This window comes from Rattus norvegicus, chromosome 9 (genome assembly GCF_036323735.1).
Source record: "Rattus norvegicus strain BN/NHsdMcwi chromosome 9, GRCr8, whole genome shotgun sequence".
Classification (NCBI taxonomy): domain Eukaryota; kingdom Metazoa; phylum Chordata; class Mammalia; order Rodentia; family Muridae; genus Rattus; species Rattus norvegicus.
In genome coordinates this window covers 7,159,079-7,184,541 of record NC_086027.1, presented here as the reverse complement: position 1 = coordinate 7,184,541, position 25,463 = coordinate 7,159,079, and the positions used below count along the sequence as shown (strand labels likewise).

General features: G+C 40.7%; 1 protein-coding gene across 7 annotated transcripts in view; it reads right to left on the bottom strand.

Annotated features, from left to right (window-relative positions):
• LOC134480322 (sulfotransferase 1C2A-like) overlaps positions 1-25,253 on the bottom strand; it is a 31,115-nt gene extending 5,862 nt beyond the window's left edge. The window contains exons 1-6 of one of the 7 annotated variants that reach the window (XM_063267837.1): positions 19,348-19,668; positions 14,838-15,342; positions 12,530-12,707; positions 12,056-12,181; positions 9,178-9,275; positions 6,957-7,103 (exon numbers count right to left, since the gene is read on the bottom strand). In XM_063267837.1, the coding sequence (XP_063123907.1) occupies positions 6,957-7,103; positions 9,178-9,275; positions 12,056-12,181; positions 12,530-12,680 (522 nt within the window). In that variant the 5' untranslated portion in view covers positions 12,681-12,707; positions 14,838-15,342; positions 19,348-19,668. Of the gene's footprint in view, positions 1-6,956; positions 7,104-9,177; positions 9,276-12,055; positions 12,182-12,529; positions 12,708-14,837; positions 15,343-18,652; positions 19,322-19,347; positions 19,669-25,126 lie in introns of those variants that run through there. The other 6 variants (XM_063267841.1, XM_063267836.1, XM_063267840.1 and 3 more) reach the window with 6 other exon arrangements.
• Between the last annotated feature and the right edge of the window lie 210 nt (positions 25,254-25,463).

The following is a 25,463-nucleotide window of genomic DNA, read 5'->3' as shown; positions in this document are numbered from 1 at the left end:
TTGTTTGTTTTTTTATTTATTTATTTTTTTAACTTGAGTATTTCTTATTTCCATTTGGAGTGTTATTCCCTTTCCCGGTTTACGGGCCAACATCCCCCTAATCCCTCCCCCTCCCCTTCTTTATGGGTGTTCCCCTCCGCATCCTCCCACCATTGCCACCCTCCCTCCAGTAATCACGTTCACTGGGGGTTCAGTCTTAGCAGGATCCAGGGCTTCCCCTTACACTGATGATCTTACTAGGGTATTCAATGCTATCTATTTGGTCAGAGTACAGGGTCAGTCCATGTATAGTCTTTAGGTAGTGGCTTAGTCCCTGGATGCTCTGGTTGCTTGGCATTGTTGTTCATATGGTGTCTCGAGACCCTTCAAGCTTTCCAGTTCTTTCTCTGATTTCTTCAATGAAGGTCCTATTCTCAGTTCAGTGGTTTGCTGCTGGCATTCGCCTCTGTATGTGCTGTATTCTGGCTGTGTCTCTTAGAGGAGATCTACATCCAGCTCCTGTCTGCCTGTACTTCTTTGCTTCATCCATCTTGTCTAATTGGGTGGCTGTATATGTATGGGCCACATGTGTGGCAGGCTCTGAATGGGTGTTCCTCTGTTTCTGTTTTAATCTTTGCTTCTCTATTCCCTGCCAAGGATATTCTTGTTCCCCTTTCAAAGAAGGAGTGAAGATTTCACATTTTGATCACCCGTATTGAGTTTCAAGTGTTCTAGGCATCTAGGGTAATTCAAGCATTTGGGCTAATAGCCACTTATCAATGAGTGCATACCATGTGTGTTTTTCTGTGATTGGGTTATCTCACTCAGGATGATATTTTCCAGTTCCAACCATTTGCCTACGAATTTCATAAAGTCATTGTGTTTGATAGCTGAGTAATATTCCATTGTGTAGGTGTACCACACTTTCTGTATCCATTCCTCTGTTGAAGGGCATCTGGGTTCTTTCCAGCTTCTGGCTATTATAAATAAGGCTGCTATGAACATAGTGGAGCACGTGTCTTTTTTATCTGTTGCGGCATCTTTTGGGTATATGCCCAAGAGAGGTATAGCTGGATCCTCAGGCAGTTCAATGTCCAATTTTCTGAGGAACCTCCATACTGATTTCCAGAATGGTTGTACCAGTCTGCAATCCCACCAACAATGGAGGAGTGTTCCTCTTTCTCCACATCCTTGCCAGCATTTGCTGTCACCTGAGTTTTTTATCTTAGCCATTCTCACTGGTGTGAGGTGAAATCTCAGGGTTGTTTTGATTTGCATTTCCCTTATGACTAAAGATGTTGAACATTTCTTTAGGTGTTTCTCAGCCATTCAGCGTTCCTCAGCTGTGAATTCTTTGTTTAGCTCTGAACCCCATTTTTTAATAGGGTTATTTGTCTCCCTGCGGTCTAACTTCTTGAGTTCTTTGTATATTTTGGATATAAGGCCTCTATCTGTTGTAGGATTGGTAAAGATCTTTTCCCAATCTGTTGGTTGCCGTTTTGTCCTAACCACAGTGTCCTTTGCCTTACAGAAGCTTTGCAGTTTTATGAGATCCCAGTTGTCGATTCTTGATCTTAGAGCATAAGCCACTGGTGTTTTGTTCAGGAAATTTTTTCCAGTGCCCATGTGTTCCAGATGCTTCCCTAGTTTTTCTTCTATTAGTTTGAGTGTATCTGGTTTGATGTGGAGGTCCTTGATCCACTTGGACTTAAGCTTTGTACAGGGTGATAAGCATGGATTGATTTGCATTCTTCTCCATGTTGACCTCCAGGTGAACCAGCACCATTTGCTGAAAATGCTATCTTTTTTCCATTGGCTGCTTTTGGCTCCTTTGTCAAAAATCAAGTGCCCATAGGTGTGTGGGTTCATTTATGGGTCTTCAATTCTGTTCCATTGGTCTATCTGTTTGTCTCTGTACCAATACCATGCAGTTTTTATCACTATTGCTCTGTAATACTGCTTGAGTTCAGGGATAGTGATTCCCCCTGAAGTCCTTTTATTGTTGAGGATAGTTTTAGCTATCCTGGGTTTTTTCTTATTCCAGATGAATTTGCAAATTGTTCTGTCTAACTCTTTGAAGAAATGGATTGGTATTTTGATGGGGATTGCATTGAATCTGTAGATCGCTTTTGGTAAAATGGCCATTTTTACTATATTAGTCCTGCCAATCCATGAGCATGGGAGACCTTTCCATCTTCTGAGGTCTTCTTCAATTTCTTTCTTCAGGTTCTTGAAGTTCTTATTGTACAGATCTTTTACTTGCTTGGTTAAAGTCACACTGAGGTACTTTATATTATTTGGGTCTATTATGAAGGGTGTCGTTTCCCTAATTTCTTTCTCGGCTTGTTTCTCTTTTGTGTAGAGGAAGGCTACTGATTTATTTCAGTTAATTTTATACCCAGCCACTATGCTGAAGTTGTCTATCAGCTTCAGTAGTTCTCTGGTGGAACTTTTGGGATCACTTAAATATACTATCATATCATCTGCAAATAGTGATATTTTGACTTCTTCTTTTCCGATCTGTATCCCCTTGACCTCCTTTTGTTTTCTGATAGCTCTGATATTTTGACTTCTTCTTTTCAGATCTGGATCCCCTTGACCTCCTTTTGTTTTCTGATAGCTCTGGCTAGAACTTCAAGAACTATATTGAATAAGTAGGGAGAGAGTGGGCAACCTTGTCTAGTCCCTGATTTTAGTGGGACTGCTTCAAGTTTCTCTCCATTTAGTTTAATGTTAGCAACTGGTTTGCTGTAAATGGCTTTTACTATGTTTAGGTATGGGCCTTGAATTCCTATTCTTTCCAGGACTTTTATCATGAAAGGGTGTGGAATTTTGTCAAATGCTTTCTCAGCATCTAATGAAATGATCATGTGCTTTTGTTCTTTCAGTTTGTTTATATAATGGATCACGTTGAAAAAATCATGGTGGTTGAAAGTTCCACCAGAGAACTACTGAAGCTGATAGACAACTTCAGCATAGTGGCTGGGTATAAAATTAACTGAAATAAATCAGTTTTCTGTATATTAAACCATCCCTGCATGCCTGGGATGAAGCCGACTTGATCATGATGGGTGATTGTTTTGATGTGCTCTTGGATTCGGTTTGCCAGAATTTTATTGAGTATTTTTACGTCGATATTCATAAGGGAAATTGGTCTGAAGTTCTCTTTCTTTGTTGGGTCTTTGTGTGGTTTAGGTATAAGAGTAAATGTGGCTTCATAGAAGGAATTTGGTAGTGCTCCATCTGTTTCAATTTTGTGGAATAGTTTGGATAATATTGGTACGAGGTCTTCTATGAAGGTCTGATAGAATTCTGCACTAAACTCGTCTGGATCTGGGCTCTTTTTGGTTGGGAGACCTTTAATGACTGCTTCTATTTCCTTAGGAGTTATGGGGTTGTTTAACTGGTTTATCTGTTCCTGATTTAACTTCGGTACCTGGTATCTGTCTAGGAAATTGTCCATATCCTGCAGATTTTCAAGTTTTGTTGAATATAAGCTTTTATAGTAAGATCTGATGATTTTTTTAATTTCCTCTGAATCTGTAGTTATGTCTCCCTTTTCATTTCTGATTTTGTTAATTTGGACACACTCTCTGTGTCCTCTCGTTAGTCTGGCTAATGGTTTATCTATCTTGTTGATTTTCTCAAAAAACCAACTTTCAGTACTGTTGATCCTTTCTATGGTCCTTTTTGTTTCTACTTGGTTGATTTCAGCTCTGAGTTTGATTATTTCCTGCTTTCTACTCCTCCTGGGTGTATTTGCTTCTTTGTGTTCTAGAGCTTTTAGGTGTGATGTCAAGCTGGTGACATATGCTCTTTCCTGTTTCATTCTGCAGGCACTCAGAGGTATGAGTTTTCCTCTTAGCACAGCTTTCATTGTGTCCCATAAGTTTGGGTATGTTGTACCTTCATTTGCATTAAATTCTAAGAAGTCTTTAATATCTTTCTTTATTTCTTCCTTGACCAGGTTATCATTGAGTAGAGCATTGTTCAACTTCCACGTATATGTGGGCATTCTTCCCTTTTTGTTATTGAATACCAGCTTTAGGCCGTGATGGTCTGATAGCTCGCATGGGATGAATTCTATCTTTCTGTACCTGTTGAGGCCCGTTTTTTGACCAATTATATGGTCAATTTTGGAGAAAGTACCATGAGGAGCTGAGAAGAAGGTATATCCTTTTATTTTAGGGTAGAATGTTCCAGAAATACCTGTTAAGTCCATTTGGCTCATGACTTCTCTTAGTCTGTCTACGTCTTTGTTTAATTTCTGTTTCCATGATCTGTCCATTGATGAGAGTGTGGTTTTGAAGTCTCCTACTATTATTGTGTGAGGTGCAATGTGTGTTTTGAGCTTTAGTAAGGTTTCTTTTACGTATGTAGGTGCCCTTGTATTTGGGGCATAGATTTTTAGGATTGGAGTTCATCTTGGTGGATTTTTCCTTTGATGAACATGAAGTGTCCTTCCTTATCTTTTTTGATGACTTTTAGTTGAAAATTGATTTTATTTGATATTAGAATGGCTACTCCAGCGTGCTTCTTCTGACCATTTGCTCGGCAAGTTGTTTTCCAGCCTTTCACTCTGAGGTAGTGTCTGTCTTTGTCTCTGAGGTGTGTTTCTTGTAGGCAGTAGAATGCAGGTTCCTTGTTGCGTATCCAGTTTGTTAATCTATGTCTTTTTATTGGGGAGATGAGTCCATTGATGTTGAGAGATATTAACGAATAGTGATTATTGCTTCCTGTTATATTCATATTTGGATATGAGGTTATGTTTGTGTGCTTTTTCTTCTCTTTGTTTTGTTGCCAAGGCGATTAGTTTCTTGCTTCTTCTAGGGTGTAGCTTGCCTCCTTATGTTGGGTTTTACCATTAATTATCATTTTTAGTGCTGGATTTGTAGAAAGATATTGTTTAAATTTGGTTTTGTCATGGAATATCTTGGTTTCTCCATCTATGTTTTGCTGGATACAGTAACCTGGGCTGCCATTTGTGTTCTCTTAGGGTCTGTATGACATCTGTCCAGGATCTTCAGGCTTTCATAGTTTCTGGAGAAAAGTCTGGTGTGATTCTGATAGGTCTGCCTTTATATGTTACTTGACCTTTTTCCCTTACTGCTTTTAATATTCTTTCTTTATTTTGTGCGTTTGGTGTTTTGACAATTATGTGACGGGAGGTGTTTCTTTTCTGGTCCAATCTATTTGGAGTTCTGTAGGCTTCTTGTATGCTTATGGGTATCTCCTTCTTTAGGTTAGGGAAGTTTTCTTCTATGATTTTGTTGAAGATATTTACTGGTCCTTTAAGTTGGGAGTCTTCACTCTCTTCTACAACTATTATCCTTAGGTTTGATCTTCTCATTGAGTCCTGGATTTCCTGTATGTTTTGGACCAGTAGCTTTTTCTGCTTTACATTATCTTTGACAGTTGAGTCAATGATTTCTATGGAATCTTCTGCTCCTGAGATTCTCTCTTCCATCTCTTGTATTCTGTTGGTGAAGCTTGTATCTACAGCTCCTTGTCTCTTGTTTTGGTTTTCTATATCCGGGGTTGTTTACATGTGTTCTTTCTTTATTGCTTCAATTTCCATTTTTAATTCCTTCAACTGTTTGATTGTGTTTTCCTGGAATTCTTTCAGTGATTTTTGTGATTCCTCTCTGTAGGCTTCTACTTGTTTATTTATGTTTTCCTGTGTTTCTCTAAGGGAGTTCTTCACATCTTTCTTGAAGTCCTCCAGCGTCATGATCAAATATGATTTTGAAACTAGATCTTGCTTTTCTGGCGTGTTTGGATATTCAGTGTTTGCTTTGGTGGAAGAATTGGGCTCCGATGATGCCATGTAGTCTTGATTTCTGTTCCTTGGGTTCGTGCGCTTGCCTCTCACCATCAGATTATCTCTGGTGTTACTTTGTTCTGCTATTTCTGACAGTGGCTAGACTGTCCTATAATCCTGTGTTTCAGGGGTGTTGTAGACCTGTTTTCCTGTTTTCTTTCAGTCAGTTATGGGAACAGAGTGTTCTGCTTTCGGGCGTGTAGTTTTTCCTATCTACAGGTCTTTAGCTGTTCCTGTGGGCCTGTGTCCTGAGTTCACTAGGCAGGTCGCTTGGAGTAGGAAGGTTTGTCTTACCTGTGGTGCTGAGGCTCAAGTTTGCTTGTGGGGTGCTGCCTACGAGCTCTTTGTGGGGGTAGCAACTAGGAAGCTCTGTGCTGCCCTTTCCAGGAGCTTCCGTGCACCAGGGTTCCAGATGGCATTTGGTGTTTTCCTCTGGAATCAGTAATGTGTGCAGAGTGCAGTCTCTTCTGGTTTCCCAGGCTTGTCTGCCTCTCTGAAAGTTTAGCTCTCCCTCCCACAGGATTTGGGTGTAGAGAACTGTTTATTTGGTCGGTCCCTTCAGGTTCTGCGGGTGTCTCAGAAGCACTTGACCCGCTGCTGCTGTGCCCTTATCCAAGGGAACCCAGAGTTCATATACAGTTTCCTCTTGGGCCAGGGATGTGGGTAGGGTTGGGCAATGTTGGTGGTCTCTTCTGCTCTGAAGCCTCAGGAGTGCCTACCTGTCCAGGCGGTGAAGTCTCTCTCCCATGGGGTTTGGGAGCAGCCGCATTAACATTTTCTTATTTTTGCATATAACAGGTTTGTCAGAAGTTTTTAGGAGCCAACTTGAACTGTTCATTAGCAGACACCCTCATGAAGGTCCCTTTCCTTATGTATGTTGTATGTATGTATGTATGTATGTATGTATGTATGTATGTATGTTGTAATGTATGATCATGATCACAGTAGTAATCTGGGGATCTGAGCTGAGATGACTCTTCAGATAAGATCATGTGTATTTCTGTTAGATATACTGGTGTTTCTGGTACTGGGGTCATCTTATGCTGATTTGTAAGAGCTTATAGTCCAGGGTAAGAATAGGGAATTAATCTTTAAAATCTTTGACAGATGACACAAGACTACCCAGAAGTTGCCTACAATCTTTTTTACCACCTACTATATTGGTAAATTTCCTTCTGTTGTTTGAATTCACTGAGAAGCTGGCTTCAGAAGTTGGGTTACTCCATACGCACTTCAACACCAAATATATTTTTCTAAGTGTACTCCAAGATCCCTTATCTGGGGAGAGACTACTCCATGAACTCTGTGACAAGGAGGGAGGAGAAGAGCAAAATAGCCCAAGTAAAAAACTAGTTACTGAGAACATCTGGAAGGTGAACTCTTTTGTAAAGGTGTTACTTTGTTTAGCCCATTGGGAAAGAGATACTAGAAGATCAGCTCTTGGAAACCTTAGCCATAGAGAGAAACCTCATTGTGAAACTCCAGCTGATGCTTAAACTTCCTCAGTTTCTTGAAAATGGTGTGAGCACAGGATCTCCTGATGTTATCTCTTTCCTACCTGTCCTTTACTTGGAGGAATATTCTGATCAGCCTGGGTATTTTATGAGTAAATTGACTGGCTATCCCAATGGAGATTCATCAGTAGTTTTTGCTAGATGTTTGTGAGTCCTCCCTTTGTAATATTATCTTTCTACTGTGATTTGTTCCTTGAAGCCTTGCCCAGGGACACTCTATGCTCTGCCTGAGAATCTCTGTGCTGGGAACAACAAGTGTCAGATTCAAGAGGGCTTGTCCAGGCAATTTCTGCTTGAGGACCTGATTTGTTGTTTGTTATCTATCTCTCTCTCTCTCTCTCTCTATCTCTATCTCTCTCTCTCTCTCTCTCTCTCTCTCTCTCCCTCCCTCCCTCCCTCCCCCCTCTCTCTTTCTCTCTCTCTCTCTCTCTCTCTCTCTCTCTCTCTCTCTCTCTCTCTCTCTTTCTCTCCACCCTTCCATTTGCCTACTGCTTTCTATTTGTTCATTTTCTCTGGCTTGTTTTATATACTTAATAACCTCACTCATTCAAAACTGAAAATATACCCATTGAAGACGGTTCTCAGTACCACAGAGCTCAACTCTTCCACCTACATATACATGGAAGATGATGACCCATGATACCTATGCTCTCTCCTCATTCTCTTATCTCCTTGTGTTCATGTTCTGTTTCAATCCCTGTGCAAACATTAAAGCTAATGTTGCTGAATTATCCAGGGGATCAAATACCACTGCACAGGTCCATGATAATTATGCTTTTCTTAATTTTATTTGTTTTATTTTTTTGTAACTTGGGAATTTCCTCAGCTTATTTGATCTCAGATAATATCAAGAGGTATTCCTCAGTGATTTTATGATAGCTGGTCTCAGTAATGCCAGGAATAGAATTGGCACTCGTCACCCACCGTTACGGACAATACAAGTCATTTGATTGTAGGAACTCCACCAATATTTCTGCTATCTATAAATACTTTAGTCCTTTCAAAACAATCCTTAAAGCTTAAATTATGTGATGGTTTTATTTATATTGATGCATTGCCTGCTTGTATGATCATGACCCATGTGCAAGCAGTACCCATACAAACCAGAAGAGGGCATCATATCCCCTAGTACTGAAGTTACAGACAGTTGTGAGCTAGTATCTGAACCTTTGTCCTCTGGAAGAACAGTCAATACACTTAAGCACTGAGCCCATTTCTCTAGTCCCTTTTTATCTTTCTTTCACTATTTCCATTTAAAAAAGAAAAAGATAATTCTTAGAAAAGCCATTGACTCATCCTTGAATTTCAGCTCCACTCACTGCACGATTACTGTACCCTTGGCATACTCCTTGGTATACCTATGGTATACTCCTACCATGGTCCAACACCCTCAATGTGTCAGGAACACAATAGACAAGACACTGGGACACATGACATAATCCTAGAAAGAGTGAAAGCAGCCTGGAGTCTTCTGAGGCTCCATCCAAGCCTCCTTTGCAGCTCCACTGGGATTTACCCTTTGAACATCAGTCCTTTGCACTTGATCTGCTCAGTCTTCTTTGTGCTCCACTCCATAAGCCCTCCTATAGCCTACAGCCTATGGTTCCCGTTCCCCACTCCCAGTCTGCTTCACTGAAGAACACATGATCCCCAGTACCTCAGTCTGCCCTCGGCCTTCACATCACATTTGAAAGCCTCTGGGGAACCACTCTACTAAATCTAGCATGGTGTTTGACTTTACTGCACAGTATGAGGTCTCAGAGGTACAGCGTACTGCTAAGGAAGCTATACTCACTCAGGCTGTGAAGGCCTGAGGCTCTGGGCTCCCTGCTCCAGTCCCGATAGGAACTGCTACTGTCTTACCTTACAGTTGTTTGTCCAGAAAGACGGTGGCAGCAGCTGAGTGGGAAGATGGGTCCTTAGTATCCTTGGAGCTGGCATCGCATTGGCTTTGTCCACACCTGTAACACAATTCAGGAGATGATTGCACAGTATGCTCAGCACATGAGAATATCCACTCCAGGTGCTGCTCAGGGAATCCAGCATCCACACAGGGATTCTCGTATTTTTGCCTTGGGGATTGGGGGTGGTGGAAGAAGGATTATTGGTTTTGCTTTCGTGTTTGTAGGCTTACATAGCTTAAGACCTGGATGCTCCCTTCGAGTGAATTTACTGTCAGTTTGTAGAAAATGGGATGGAGGCTTCGATAAGTATGTGTTATTAAGAAAATCCAAACAGGACTGTTCCTCAGCACACACACACACCACAGGCACAGCCTGTACTTTCTATAAAGGAAATAGCGACCCAGCACTAGGAACGTATATGTCCTTGTCTAAAATCTATAGACTAAGAGATTCACTTGGTTCTCAAATTATAGGAGGAAGAAAGACTCTATTCTTCCTTCTTTAAGAAAATTTAGATGCCCAAACTACCAGACCCAAGGAGAACAGAAAGCCACTAATGACAACACATCCCACACCTGTGTAGCATGTTCAACTTCAATAGATGTGTCCCACACACATCACTGGAGTTGTACATTCCTACCTTGAGATTACTCCTCCTCCTCCTCCTCCTCCTCCTCCTCCTCCTCCTCCTCCTCCTCCTCCTTCTCTGCCTTCTCCCCTTTCTTCCTCCTCCTCCCCCTTTCTCCTCCTCCTCCTCCTTTTCTTTCTGTAGAGGAATTAGTCAGCCTGAGTTCATGAAACCCCCCAATTCCTCTGAGACCTATAAGAATGGACATCCCATATTTTACCATGTTGCTTGGATTCTCATCAGTGCTCTTTCATGCTGCTATCTGTATGACCATGGGGTTAACAATTCTCCTAACAAGACTTACATCTCTAAGGAAACTCCTCTTAGTGTCCCTCTCAACACCCAAACCTGAAGTCTCTTATTGGAACCTCAAGGAATTCACTCTATCATTTTGAGGATAATGACCTGGAAGCCAAGAATAACCAAATTTGTCCTATTGAGCCAGAGCTGATAAGAAACAGTGAGCAGACTATTTTCACCTCCCTTCCAGCCATATCAAAAACTTCTCTCTGGTTATGTGCAGTGATGTTTCTTCTATTACATCCTTTCTGATACATGATTTGTAATTTCTGCACTTCTATTTACAAACCTTGTAGGGACTTTCTCTGTGAATCATTGAGTTAAAATGGGGTAAGATGAAATAAAGATATTGCAGACTGTCCCTAAGGTCTTTCCTTTAATCTAGCAATCAGGCTATTCAAATAATGGCAGTGGAGAAGTTAGAGAATTAGTCCTGCATTGCTTCAAAGATGCATGAAATCATTCTGTTAGGTGGCACATTTGAATCTGGACTGTGATCCACAGAAAATGGTAAAGATTCTCTTATATGAATAATCTGAAAACATGTCAAACAAGGAGCAGAGATACTTTTAAAAAACTAGAATTGTGACTGATAATAAGTGGCATTTAACTATAAACATACAGCGGGAGGGCATGCTGTAAACTTGCGTTCCACCTTACTTCTATGATATGAGGTCTGGAAGGTGACAAGGTATAATGCTTACTTTCCATTGTCAACTTGACTGGACTATGAACTGTATCTCTGGGTGTGTATATCCATAATACGGTTTCCAGAAAGGTTCACCCACAGATTGGCAGCCCAATGGGAAATTAAACTAAATAGAAAAAGGTGAGCAAAACATTAGCATCTGTCTGTGCTCCTAACTATAGACTCAATGTGATGAGCTTCATGACAGATTTATAATGTGTCCTGAAATTTGAGCTTAAAAGCCCTAAAATGCTGTAAGCAAAGCTTCACAGACAATTCTGGGGAAATTTTGGAAGAGCACAGTGCCAAAAAAAGAGTAGAGTGTGGAGGCCCACTCATGAGGTCGCAGAACTGCTCTATGGAGAGATGGGCTGGAGGTTATTATATTATATTTTGGTGAAGAGTCTGGCCACACACTGCTCTTGAACTAAAAATTTGATAAAGTTGATTTCACAACAATAAGGGATTATGTTTAGCAAGGAAATCTCAAGACTAGAAACTATGTATGAAAAGAAAAATGTTCAGTTAAAGTTACGTGAAAAATAGCTTTTCAATTGAACAAAGTAATTGCCTCCTCGTGTGTGTGTGTGTGTGTGTGCATATGTATGTATGTACATGTGTATGTGTGTGTATTTATATGCATGCATATGTGTGTGCATGTGTGTATGTGTGTGTATGTGTGCACATGTTTATATGTGTATGTGTGTATATGTGTGTGTGCATGCATGTGTTTGTGTTTCTGTTTGTGTGTATGTGTGTGTGTGCGTGTGTGTGTGTGTTTTGAATCATAAGACACTGTCCAGAAACCACTTGGTTATGAAAGTAAAGTACTGAATGCAGATGGCTGTGAGCTGCTGATGAGTAGATTTCTGTTCCTTCCTCTATTCTGCAGTTACACATGACCAGAGCAAAGGTATAATGAGAACATTAGGCAGAATTTTGCCTTCATATGCATCTATCTTCCTTGCTGATTCACATTTGGTAGAAATACAGAAAAGAAATGGATCTGGAAAGGGTAGCATATACATTTAACCCAACACTCAGGAGGCAGAAGCAGGAGAATCTCAGTGAGTTCAAAGCCGGACTAATATACAGCATGATGCTGTTCCAAATGGCAAATAGGGGGAGGGAGAGAGACAGGATAGGAAAGAAAGAGAAGATGAAGGGACAAGGACAGAGATTAGACAGAAGAGGAACATATATGGAATCAGGGTCTCTTACCTGAAGGCTGGGGTGGCCGAGCCCACTCAATAAAAGGGTGTCGGTGTTGAATGATGGTTCTCTGGCACTTCTCTACATCCCCATTCTGCTCAATCATGTTGACAATTTCTTGAATCCATGTTGTCCCTGGGAAGACCATAAAGATTGAGTTAGAAGATTATTCTTCAAATATACTAATGAAGGGGTGTGGATGCAGATGTTGGCTTTACCTTCTGTTCTAACCAGGATCTTGTTAGCTATAGAAGAAATACTTTGGATCTCTGGGAAAGGTAAAAAAGTAGAGACAAATCTCACCTCTTCCCAAGAAAAATGAATGGTACAGACTAAGCTTCAAGATCCCAGGGATAAGACATGTGAAGTAGCACCCATTGTGGGACAAAAAGAGCCAGCTTCTAACTGTAGGTAGTTCTAACTTAGGTGAGGAGTTCAGATAGCTCAGAGGATGAGGCTGGGGCTACTACTCTACCAGGTTACCTGATTTAGGGTAAGTACAGATGAGGAGGTCATCTGGCTTCGCCTTGAAGGTCTGAATCTGACTCCAGTTGTCGACAGTTGAATCCCGCAGTGGGATCCCTGCGACCTCTTTCAGTTTTGTCTGTCTGCTCAATTCTGGGGCCAGGGCCATGATGTCTCAGGGAAGAAGGTTTAGTTCCTGTGAGAAAAGATCAGAATGGAATTCTTTTTTCTTTCTCTTTTTTTTTTATTAACTTGAGTATTATTTACAGTTCCAGTCTTATTCCCTTTCCTGGTTTACGGGCCAACATAAGGGATTATGTTTAGCAAGGAAACTCCCCCTCCCTTTCTTTATGGGTGTTCCCCTCCCCAATCTCCCCCCATTGCCGCCCTCCCCCCAACAATCTAGTTCACTGGGATTCAATCTTAGCAGGACCCAGGGCTTCCCCTTACACTGGTGATCTTACTAGGATATTCAATGCTACCTATGAGGTCAGAGTCCAGGGTCAGTCCATATATAGACTTTAGGTAGTGGCTTAGTCCCTAGAAGCTCTGGTTGCTTGGCATTGTTGTTCATATGGGGTCTCGAGCCCCTTCAGGCTCTTCCAGTTCTTTCTCTGATTCCTTCAACGGGGGTTCTGTTCTCAGTTCAGTAGTTTGCTGCTGGCATTCGCCTCTGTATTTGCTGTATTCTGGCTGTGTCTCTCAGGAGAGATCTACATCCGGCTACTCCAGCTTGCTTCTTCTGACCATTTGCTTGGCAAGTTGTTTTGAGCCTTTCACTCTGAGGTGGTGTCTGTGTTTTTCTCGGAGGTGTGTTTCCTGTAGGCAGTAGAATGCAGGGTCCTCGTTGTGTATCCAGTTTGTTAATCTATGTCTTTTTATTGGGGAGTTGAGGCCATTGATGTTGAGAGATATTAAGGAATAGTGATTATTGCTTCCTGTTACATTCATATTTGGATGTGAGGTTATGTTGTTGTGCTTTTCTTCTCTTTGTTTTGTTGCCAAGACGATTAGTTTCTTGCTTCTTCTAGGGTGTAGCTTGCCTCCTTATGTTGGGCTTTACCATTTATTACCCTTTATAGTGCTGGATTTGTATAAAGATATTGTTTAAATTTGGTTTTGTCATGGAATATCTTGGTTTATCCATCTATGTTAATTGAGAGTTTTGCAGGATACAGTAACCTGGGCTGGCATTTGTGTTCTCTTAGGGTCTGTATGACATCTGTTCAGGATCTTCTGGCTTTCATAGTTTCTAGCGAAAAGTCTGGTGTGATTCTGATAGGTCTGCCTTTATATGTTACTTGACCTTTTCCCCTTACTGCTTTTAATATTCTTTCTTTATTTTGTGCGTTTGGTGTTTTGACTATTATGTGACGGGAGGTGTTTCTTTTCTGGTCCAATCTATTTGGAGTTCTGTAGGCTTCTTGTATGCCTATGGGTATCTCTTTTTTTAGGTTAGGGAAGATTTCTTCTATGATTTTGTTGAAGATATTTACTGTTCCTTTGAGCTGGGAGTCTTCACTCTCTTCTATACCTATTATCCTTAGATTTTATCTTCTCATTGAGTCCTGGATTCCCTGTATGTTTTGGACCAGTAGCTTTTTCCGCTTTACATTATCTTTGACAGTTGAGTCGATGATTTCTATGGAATCTTCTGCTCCTGAGATTCTCTCTTCTATCTCTTTTATTCTGTTGGTGAAGCTTGTATCTACGGCTCCTTGTCTCTTCTTTTGGTTTTCTATATCTGGGGATGTTTCTATGTGTTCTTTCTTGTTTGCTTCTATTTCCATTTTTAATTCCTTCAACTGTTTGATTGTGTTTTCCTGGAATTCTTTCAGGGATTTTTGTGATTCCTCTCTTAGGCTTCTACTTGTTTATTTATGTTTTCCTGTGTTTCTCTAAGGGAGTTCTTCACGTCTTTCTTGAAGTCCTCCAGCATCATGATCAAATATGATTTTGAAACTAGATCTTGCTTTTCTGGTGTGTTTGCATATTCCGTGTTTGTTTTGGTGGGAGAATTGGGCTCTGATGATGCCATGTATTCTTCGTTTCTGTTGCTTGGATTCCTGCGCTTGCCTCTCGCCATCAGATTATCTCTAGTGTTACTTTGTTCTGCTATTTCTGACAGTGGCTAGACTGTCCTATAAACCTGTGTATCAGGAGTGCTGTAGACCTGTTTTCCTTTTTTTCTTTCAGCCAGTTATGGGAACAGAGTGTTCTGATTTCGGACGTGTAGTTTTTCCTATCTACAGGTCTTCAGCTATTCCTGTGCCCTGTGTCTTGAGTCCACCAGGCACGTCGCTTGGAGCAGGAAGGTTTGTCTTACCTGTGGTCCTGAGGCTCAAGTTTGCTCATGGGGTGTTGCTTATGAGCTCTCCGGGGGGACAGCAACCAGGATTATCTGCACAGCCCTTTCCGGGAGCTTCCATGCACCAGGGTTCCAGATGGCGTTTGTTTTTTCCTCTGGAATCTGTAATGTGAGCAGAGTGTAGTCTCCTCAGGTTTCCCACGCGTGTCTGCCTTTCTGAAGATTTAGCTCTCCCTCCCATGAGATTTGGGTGCGGAGAACTGTTTATCTGGTCGGTCCCTTCAGGTTCTGGTGGTGTCTCAGAGGCAGGGGACCTGCTGCTCCTGTGCGCTTATTTCCAGGAACCCAGAGGCCGTATACAGTTTTCTCTTGTGCCAGGGATATGGGCAGGTGTGCGCACTGTTGGTGGTCTCTTCCGCTCTGCAGTCTCAGGAATGCCCACCTGTCCAGGCGGTGAGCTCTCGCTCCCATGGGGTTTGGGAGCAGTGAGCTGGTGGGGGCCCAGAATGGAATTCTTAAAGTACTGTGATAAAGCATACACAACATGAAAATGACTCTTAAGTATCATAAGTGGATGGCTCAGTGGCATTAATAATATTCCTGCTGTTCTATGTCTACCATCACCTTCCATCTCCTGAAAATATTTTACTTTTCTAGATGGAAGCTAGGAGCCCACTACTGCTAAATCTCAGTGCCAGGCTACCACTATTTTCCTTTTTATCTCCTTAAACTCTAGATGCTTTAGAGTAAGTTCATTTTGTCTTCTTGTGAATAGCTATTTTACTTAGTTGAATATTCTTAAGGATCGGCTGTATTGTGGCATGCCATCAGATTTTCTTCCCAATTAATGCTAACTTTTATTGCATGCCTGCTTGTAGTGTGGTTTGTTTATCCATTTCCTTGTCCACGGGAACTTGGAGTGCCTCCTTTCAACTATTGTACTATAAACAATGCACAATACCTAAGCTTCTACATTCATATTTTTGGGTTCATAACTCAATGCAGATATGCAAAATAGTATGTTCTCATTTTTGAGAAATTGTCATAGAACTTTCCTACAGTGGCTGTATCATTTAAGAAGTCTACCAGTAGTATATAGTACTCTCTAATCACTGACATGTATCTCCCTTAAATCTCCATCCCAATAGATTTGTTTTGCTTTTCCTTCATGACTAATAATGAATATCTTCTCATGTACTTACAGTCTACTTTATGTCTTTTTTTCAGAGAGAGACACATTGTTCCACTGTTTGTGGTTGGTTGCTATACCTAGAAACTTACAAATATATGAATAGGAGGGATGAATGATCTTCTAATACTCAAGAGTAAGTGGCTATTGTAGTTTCAAAGCACATCTACCACTGCTGCTCAGAGGCATAGCAAGGTAATGTTCAGTGACTGCTACAGTAGTGAGTACCACTATTATATTTATTATAAGCAACTCGTTTTTAGTTCTTATATAATTTGAAGCCTAGAACATTAGAGGGAAAGAATATTTATGGAAAGTGTAACCGTGAATAATTGCTAGTAATTGTGTAAAGAAAACTACAGTGAATGAGAGAAACAAAAACTGTCCAGGCTGGCCAGACCAAATATCAGGATGACAGGTTCCCAGAGAAAGTTGAGTTCTCTGGAATGGATGCAGTGCTTTTAGAAAATGAAGACCCGGTTTTACTTGAAAACATTTCCAATATAAGCAGCAGCTATAGTTGTAGTATAGCAGAGAGGGTGTACTTCCCATAAAACTCTGAGATGTGATATAGTCAGCTTCAGCAGAGGAAGATAGAGTATTGCCATCTCCCCTTCCTTTCTTTTCTTTTAAGGTAAGAGTAGATAGGGTCTCTACATATCACAGGATTGCCCATAGCTCCCTCTGTAGCCTTGAATGTACAATCCTCCTGCTCCAGTCTCCTTGGTTCTGAAGTGGCAAGTGTAAGCTCACGCACTTAGTTTGGAGCACTGACATTTCTAACATACCTTCCATGTTAGGTCCTTCCCTTTTAATTCACATCACAGGTTTAGCATAAGTAATAATCATTCCTCTAAATATAAGAAGGCTTACAAGATTCTAAATCAATGGTTTGATAAAGACCTCAGCTAGTATCTGTCTACTAATCTCATAAAACTTCTTTAAAAATTGCTTCTAAGTTACAAGTGTGCGTGAAATTTAAGATGTTCATGCAATAAGTCCATATTCACAAAGAAAACTAATACAGAAATTGTTATTACTTAATGTATTTTTGTCCTTTTCTTTTTTTTTCTTTGAGCCTGTAGAAATAGAGTTTTAAAAAGGTTACTCATTGTCAGAGTCAGGATGTGCAGTGCCGGACGTGCCTGAGGGAGAGCCAGAGATAGGACTTGCCAAACCAGCTACCAGTTCCAAGGACACTGATCATCCGTAGCCACCCCCTCCCCTTCCTTCACTCCCCAGAAGTGAGTCATCTCCCTGAGTGAGATGAGCCACCCTACCCGAGCTGCTGAGCTGCTAGATAGCATGTACTCCTTGCTGTTGTAATTTCGAGCCGAAAGTAAGTGTGCACCATTTGAAATGACCAATCATGTGTAACCACGCAAATGTCCCTAACCTCCCCTATATAAACCCCCGAGTTTGGAAGCTCGGGGTCGATTCCTCTGTCTCCTGTGTGAGATACGTATCGACCCAGGATCCCGCTAATAGGGATCTCGTTAATAAAAGCTACCTCTTGCTGTTACATCAAGACCGGCTACTCGTGATTCCTGGTGGCACCCCACCCCATGATTGGAGCGAGAGACGAGGCTCCCCGTTCAGGGGTATGCTCTTTCAAGCCAATTGTTAAGATATAATTGCCCACCTAAACATACAAATCCCAGTACCATCCATCCCTTAGGAACATTAGTAACAACCTGTAAATACACAGAGCGAAATCTTTACATCAGTGTCCATTGTCCTGCCAGCGAGTCTCTCTCTCTCGCTCTCTTCTCCTTTCTGTTCCAGTCTCCTCCTCTTCCTTCAAACTTCTCTCCCACCCATCCTTCCTTCTCCTCCAATGACAGGCCTCCTTCTATCCTGTATCTACCCCTCACCTGTATTTTACAAATTCAATGGGGAGAAGTTTCTAGTGAAGTCACCTGATTCCTGAGTACGTGACTAGGCAGCTGTCCTTGGGGCAGTGGAGTTAGCATCAAAATACAGATAACTCCAGGGCAAACCAGAACATTTCCCCCTTTTTGTCCAGTTAAAAAGCCTTTTCACTTATATATAAATTGAGTACAATTATTACCATTCTGAAATTTATAAAGCATATGATATACTCAACACCCAGTCCATCACTTTTTTAGTTAAACAGAACATTTAGTTATCCATTCCAGCTTAAGAAAGGCTTAAAATGTATATTATATCTTGGCTAGCTTGTATACTATCTGATAACTATCCAATAAAATATGTATTTTCAGAGGTAACAGCCTGATAGGCTATGAGAGTGTAATCAGTCTTCAACCCTGCCAGAAATCTTTGAATGACCAAATATCTATTAAGATAGGAAGCCTAACATGGCTTCCAGAACTACGAGGTTGTAGAGACAAATCTCCACTAGCACATTCCCCTATTAGCAACATGTGAGTGCAAGTCTGCAAGTCTACAGTGTCCTTTTCAAATATAAATTTTGGTATTCAGTATAACAGTTCCCAAACACATTCTCATTTTGAACTCCAGTAGAACTTTGGTGGTGGATATGGGAGTCCTCAAAGTATATTGATGACGCAGTTCCCTCTACCAGCTCATAGACAAAAGGGAATAGATTTCAAGGCCTTTAGAAGCTGAGAGTAAATTGGAGGCAGCAGCCTCAGTCCTTCACCTGCACAACAGAACAGAAGGCTGATGTTCAGCAGATGAACTGAGGAGGGATGTTTTCCCCAAGCCTCTTGGTGTGCAGACCTTCATTTCACCTAGCTGCTGTAATCTGCTCAAACTTCTGACCAAAAACAGTTAAAACAATCAGTAGGGTATGATGGCAAGCAATATGAGGGAAGCTAGCAGAAAGAGTGTGACTTTGAGGCCAGTCTAGGTTACAGTAATACTGTTTCAAAGCACTAAACCTGTGAGTCTGGAATGCCATGCAACCAAGGGAGCCATCCAGAGCAAGAGTAAGGTTGATGTGTCGAAGCCTTGAAAATCTCATCCTGATACCAGCAGGAGTAGGACTGTTTTCCTCCTTGCTCTGGGTGTGCATTCCCTGTGCACATAAACCCTATGATCCCCATTTTTGCCACCCTTGAGGTAGTCATGCAAAATTACAGATTATCCTTCCTCTTTCCCTGTAAGGATATGTTCAGGAATCAAATAGTCCTCCACAGGTAAATGAACATTCCAAACATATGAACACCAGCCAGTAATATACCCTCAGTATGAAAACTCCTACCTACTCACCGAGGTATATATAGCCCTTAATAAGCCCAATAAGAGAGAGCTATTTCACTGAAAACCATCACTAAAGAAGGCTATTTATCCCTTTGCATTCACTCCTACTGACACCCTGTGAAATCCACCTACCAGAATAAACTTTGTTCTTTTCAGTCCTGCTCAGTGCACAATGGTACCTGGATACCTCAAGGGCAGAAGCAGACCTAGGCTGGCACAAAACAAAATAAGAATAAAGGAAAAAGTTTGAGTTAATTAATTCATCCTTTGTTTTCCTAAACAAAATTGCAAGTATGCTTATGCCTCTGCCTCTGCCTCTGCCTCTGCCTCTGCCTCTGCCTCTGCCTCTGCCTCTGCCTCTGCCTCTGCCTCTGCCACTGCCTCTGCCTCTGCCTCTGCCTCTGCCTCTGCCTCTGCCTCTGCCTCTGCCTCTGCCTCTGCCTCTGCCTCCAAAATGCTGCGATTCCAGATACGTACTACCACATGTTGTTGCATCATTTTAAACTGCTCAATTTGTGAGCAAGTGCAAACTATTTGCATAAACTAATATTGCAAAAGCATTGGTGGATATGATGGACTGAACTGTGTGCCTCCACATTCACATGTTGAGCTCTAATCTTCTTACTTTAAAATGTGTCAGTTTGAGACAGGGCCCTGAAGATGTCATTAAGTTGAGATGAGGCTCCAATTCTATCATACTAGGGTTCTTCTTAGAAGAGATTTAGACATACAGAGAAATACCAAGGGATGTACACAGGGAACAACATGTGTGGACATAGTAAAAGAAGGCCGCCTGCAAACAGAGGAAAAGGCCTTGAGAAACCATACTGACAGACACCTTGATCTGGGACTTTTTTGTAGGAATTTTTTTTAAAACTGAGCAGAATAGCATGATCAGTTAAAGCTCAGAGACCTGCTGTTTCATTGAACATTGGAAAATAAAGAAAATTATTCATTTGTCTTAGTGTTTCTTTGTTACTTGACCAAACAAGTAACTGAATTTAAATAAGTTTAAAATTATGACCTTGAGGTAAGGACTGAAAATCTTCAGTTGACAGAGACCAGCTCATTAATAGAGTGTGTGTGGTATAAAGGTAGATTTGAGGGCTGAGTGAGGCCATGGAAGTATGTACAGTGAGTCAGGTGGGGGCTGATGTGTAGTTCTGTAGTAAAGGTTTGCCCAGTGTGCACCATGCCCAGCTTGACAATGTTGGGGAGGAATAGAGGTTTCTGAATGCCTTATCTTACAGTGATACAAAAGCCACAGACACCCAGCTGAAATCAGATTCTCAAGTTTGAATGTGTTCCCAGAATTGGAGTTGATGTGTGCACAAACCTCACTTCTGCTGCTGAGCAGAAGCAGAGATCACAGGGGAAGAACTGAAAGCAGCTTCCTGTGCTACTGAGCACCAGTGCCTCGCAGACTGGGTACATCAAATACTGAGAATGACACTTTCTACTTCTGATAACCTCATAGAAGGTCAAGGAGCACACAGGTAGAAATACACCTGCCATCTGACAGCCCACAGCATGCAGGCTAGAAGAGAAAAAGAGTGCTTCCTTGGGCTTCTACTTATAGGTGGTCTCAGCTGTGGTCACTGCTATTTTTAGAGTAAGGCAGATAGACACACAGACTTTCCCAGGCAGGCTCCTTTTCGTCCTCTGAGGCCAGGTCCCTGTGGCCTCCTTTGTGAAACAATCTCTAGTCTTTTCCATAGAGTTAACCTTTCATCTTGTTTTCTGAGACAGGTCCTCACACTGTCCTCCAGACACGATTTGAAATCATAACTGTCCTCCACCCTTAGCTGCAAGAGGATCTAAATTTACATGAGAACTTCCCAGATATTATGCCACAGTGCTATGGTTACTTGCTTATATAAGTAACTTCCCTAAGCAGGAGACCTGGTCCAGTTCCTTTTATAGGCCTAGCTTGAATGGTGTCCACAGACTTAGACGAAAGAGGGTCCAGTGTGGTGAAGAAATAGTCATAGCCAGAGCAGTGTAGATGGCTGACAGGAGGGGAGCCTTTGTGAGGGAAAAGTACAGTATGCACAAAGAGATGGTATTGTGGAAAGGTGTCTGCATGAATTTCTAAGTTGAACACAGCCAATGTTAGCTTCAGATTTTTTTTATTATTATTTTTCTTAGGTTTCTTAAGACTTAGGATCTTTCTGACTTGAGTTACACCACTTACACATTAGCACCTGTATGTCTGAGAACTAAGAACATACACCAACAAGTTATGCCAAATGTTTTAGATAAGCTGTGTTCTTACCTTCAAACTCTAGTTGTCAGCAATCTAAAAGCTGGACTGCCCAGTGTTCGGTGAGTATAAAGGTACATTTAGAGGAAGGAAGAAAGTATGTCTGGTATATGGCAAGCACAGAGGCTCAAATTCTACTATGCCAAATGTACCCAACCTTTAGCAATCAATCTCAAATGCTCTGCAATCAACGAGATCAGCTAGAGCTTTAATCAACAGAGTCAGGACTACAAGAAACAAACTTTGGCATCTGGCCAATGAGGAAGTAAGTCTCACTGTTTAGTGATCACTGGTCTATAAATCTCCACTACCTTAAGTACTTTCAGACTCAAGGCTGTTTAGAGAAATGCACAGAGGCAAACACACTGCTCCTCCCTCTCTAAGACCACCTGGTTCCCCACTATGTGCAGGCCCTGGCTTTGTTGCAAAGTTTCCATGCTACTTGGTCTTCTTCCTCTCTACTCTGATAGAGTTTAAACTGGGAAAAACAAGAGTATAGCCATGCTTATGTTCAAAACGAAAAATAACTCAAAAGCTGACACATTCAGCCTTTTGCTCAAAGCACCCTGTGCCTAGATGAGTGCAGCCCTTATAAAGTTACTCAAACCCGGCACATGAGGCTTACATACATGACCTCATTTACCTTTTAAGACTCGTGATGCTAAGGTGTGCCAAACTAAAAAAATTATTAACCACCAGGATTCACTAAGTAAACTAATTCCCAATCTCCCCTTGACTGTGATAAAAAGAAGCTTAAAACCTGAGTGAGTTTAAAAAGACATTTCAAAACACGAGTCTAAAGAATCTTTGTTTTTCTTCTACCACAAGAGCTAGTCTTAGTTACTTGGGTCCTGTTCTGTTGGCAAGTAAACAGACTTGGGTTCAGTAATGGAGAAACTAAAATACTGGCTACATGGTCTCAGGTACCCAGTGGGACCTTCTTAGAGATTTCTGTTCTATATCTATAAAATGTGAGTCATGCTAATTACCTCCAATCAGTACTGTTAGATTAAAAACATGGAACCAGGGCTCTGAGGTTGAAGTGGGTGGGTAGGAGAGGGAGCATGCTCATAGAAGCAGGGGGAGGAGGTATGGGAGAGAGGGAAAGGGGATAACCTTTGGAATGTAAATACATAAAATATCCAAGAAAAATAAAATTTAAAAAGAAATAGAGAGAGAAAGACAGACCCAACACAGACTAAATAGTTACAAATGCTGGCTTTTTCCCTTTCTTTCCAGAATATATTCATTGATACACACATATGAAGAAAGGACAGAACAAAAGTCTAGACGAAGAAACTATGTATATATTTATTTATACTCACATCATCCCATGATATATATATATATATATATATATACATACATATATATATACACATACATACATACTTGCATGAAGAAAGCAAATTATGTTCCTTGATGTTGTTCTTGGCTACCTCAGATCAAACTGAGCTTACTAGATATCTTCTGGCAACTTCCAAACTTGCTTTAGCCAGGAAATTAAAGCTTAACTCATCTTTTGATACTGTAATTCCTCCATGGCTGATATGTCTTCTACCACCTCCTTTCTAAAAGAGGTTTTCTTTGTTGACTCGCAAGTCACAATTGCCCTGTAGCAGAAGTCCCTGTGTCCTAGTAACTGTGTGGAGATGTCCTACACTGCATGCAACTATTTTCACACTCAAAGTGTCACTTTAGACTCTTTATCCCATATCAGAGTGATATCATTAATTGAACAGCTATGTATTGAGGGTGAATGTAAAGGAGATAAATCAATAGGTTCTAACAACCTGGCATATGTATTTAGTGAGCATTGATTACAACTGATTCCTTCATGGTCACAGTGATGAACTAAAGTGACACTCACCCCTCCAACAGCTCTATTTACTTCCTCTACCACACAACAAACTGTGGGCCACCAACCAGACGCCAATAAATGAGAGAACAGAAATGGTATACAGCTTTCGACAGTTGAAACAAGCAGCTAGAATCCAGGGGAAAAGATGGTAAAAGTCCTCAAATATTCAGTCACTCCTGACAGCCCATTGATCAAGTAAGGGGCCTCTAGAAAAGAAAATCTGTAAATATTTATAACCATAACTGCACTAAACACAATTTCATAAAACAAATACTGTCTATTAGATCTAAATCTACAGATTAATCACCACAATCACATTGGATGACTTTAGTACCCAATTATCAAAAACTGAGAGGTTGTCCAGACTCAAACTAAACAGAGAAACATTGGAACTGAATGAAATCATAACGCAAAAGGACAAAATATATCTTATAGCACATCTACCTAAACATTAAAATTATACTTTCTCCTCAACGAGACAAAGAAATCTCTCCAATATTCACCATATATTAGAACAAAAAGCAACTTTCAACAAACACAGGAAAATTGAAATAACTTCCTGCATTCTATCTGAACACAATGAAATATTACAGCTTTGAATGCTTAATGAAAAACTAATCCAGACATCAGTAATCAATAACGTAATGATACATCCAAAAGACTTGAGCAAACCAAACCCCAAACCAGTAGATGAAAAGAGGTCAAAAGTTAATGAAATGGAAGCAAAAAAGTTTCCAAAGAATCCATTAAATTAAAAGTTATATTTGAATATATTTTGGCAAACTCTATGTTAATCTAAGAAAAGTAAAAAAAACTCACAAATAGAAAGCCCTGAATGAAAGCCTAAGTGCATGTGTGTTTTTACAGACCCAAATAATAAAATGAGAAATGAAAAAGGAAATATTATAACATATAAATGTAATTAAGAAAATTATAAGAACCTATTTTAAAAGTCTCTTTTCCACTAATCTGAAATGTCTGAAAGAAACAGATGAATTTCTAGAAACACTTGATATATCAAAATTAAACCAATAAAAAACAAGTGAGCTAAACAGATCCATAAATTAGTGATGAGACTGAAGAAAATAATAAAAATAATATATGTCCCAAATAACCAGTGCCAAAGATCAGATGGACTCACTGCAGAATTTTAGCACAAGTTCAGAGAAGAACTATCCAATTGCTATGGAAACGACTCCACAAAATAGAAAAAGAGTGTATGAGCCAGCAGATATAGAGGACAGCTATAAAATGTTGACTTCTGGAAATGAAACAGCTGGTGCAAGAATCAGAGCTGATGTGGTTACCTGTATAACACCTGTACAAGATCATCAAGCCAATTAATTACCCTGTAGTAGAAAGTCCTGTGTCCTGGTGTCTCTTTGGGGATGTCATACACTGCATGCAACTATTTCACACTTGAAATGGCTTACAAGAATTGGTAAATCCAATCACAGGACCCATGCCCTCTTCTGGCTTCTGTGGACACAGGTAAAGCACTCAAACATAAAAGAAAATTACTCTAAACAACTTCTTTTAAAGAAAAATAACATTTTTCTTGTTAGCCAACATCATTTGAAATTTGCCCTTGTCAATTGAAGAGCCAACAATCCCATTCATCTTTCAAAATGTGTAATCTATTTTCTTACATTTTCGGTTGTTAGCCTAGCCTTTAATGGCTGAGCCATCTCTTCAGCCTAACAGCATATTTTCTATTCAGTGTTTAATGGCATTTCATTTAAAGGACTAAGTAAAGTCAGTGCTATATGCTATCTTTAATTACTTACAGTTAGTGTTTAAGCACAAGCAGTATGGGTCTGTAAGATGTTAAGCAGAACAGATGCACCGTCTTCCTTTTCTGACAGTCTCTTCTGAAGATCCTCCTTCAGACTAGTAAATTCCCTGATCCAAGGTTAACTGGCAGCACAGGAATCCACCCACTTTGACCCCATCCTGGAGACACAAGAACATCTTGGCATGAATGCTGTGGCTTTCTTCAGGAAATCACTCCTCAGTGTTGCCATATTGTATTATGATTAATAAGTTTACTTTTGATAGTATTGGCCACATATATGTTTGAAATCAGGGTTGGACTTTTGTCCTCTAGAGGAAAGAGCATGCAGG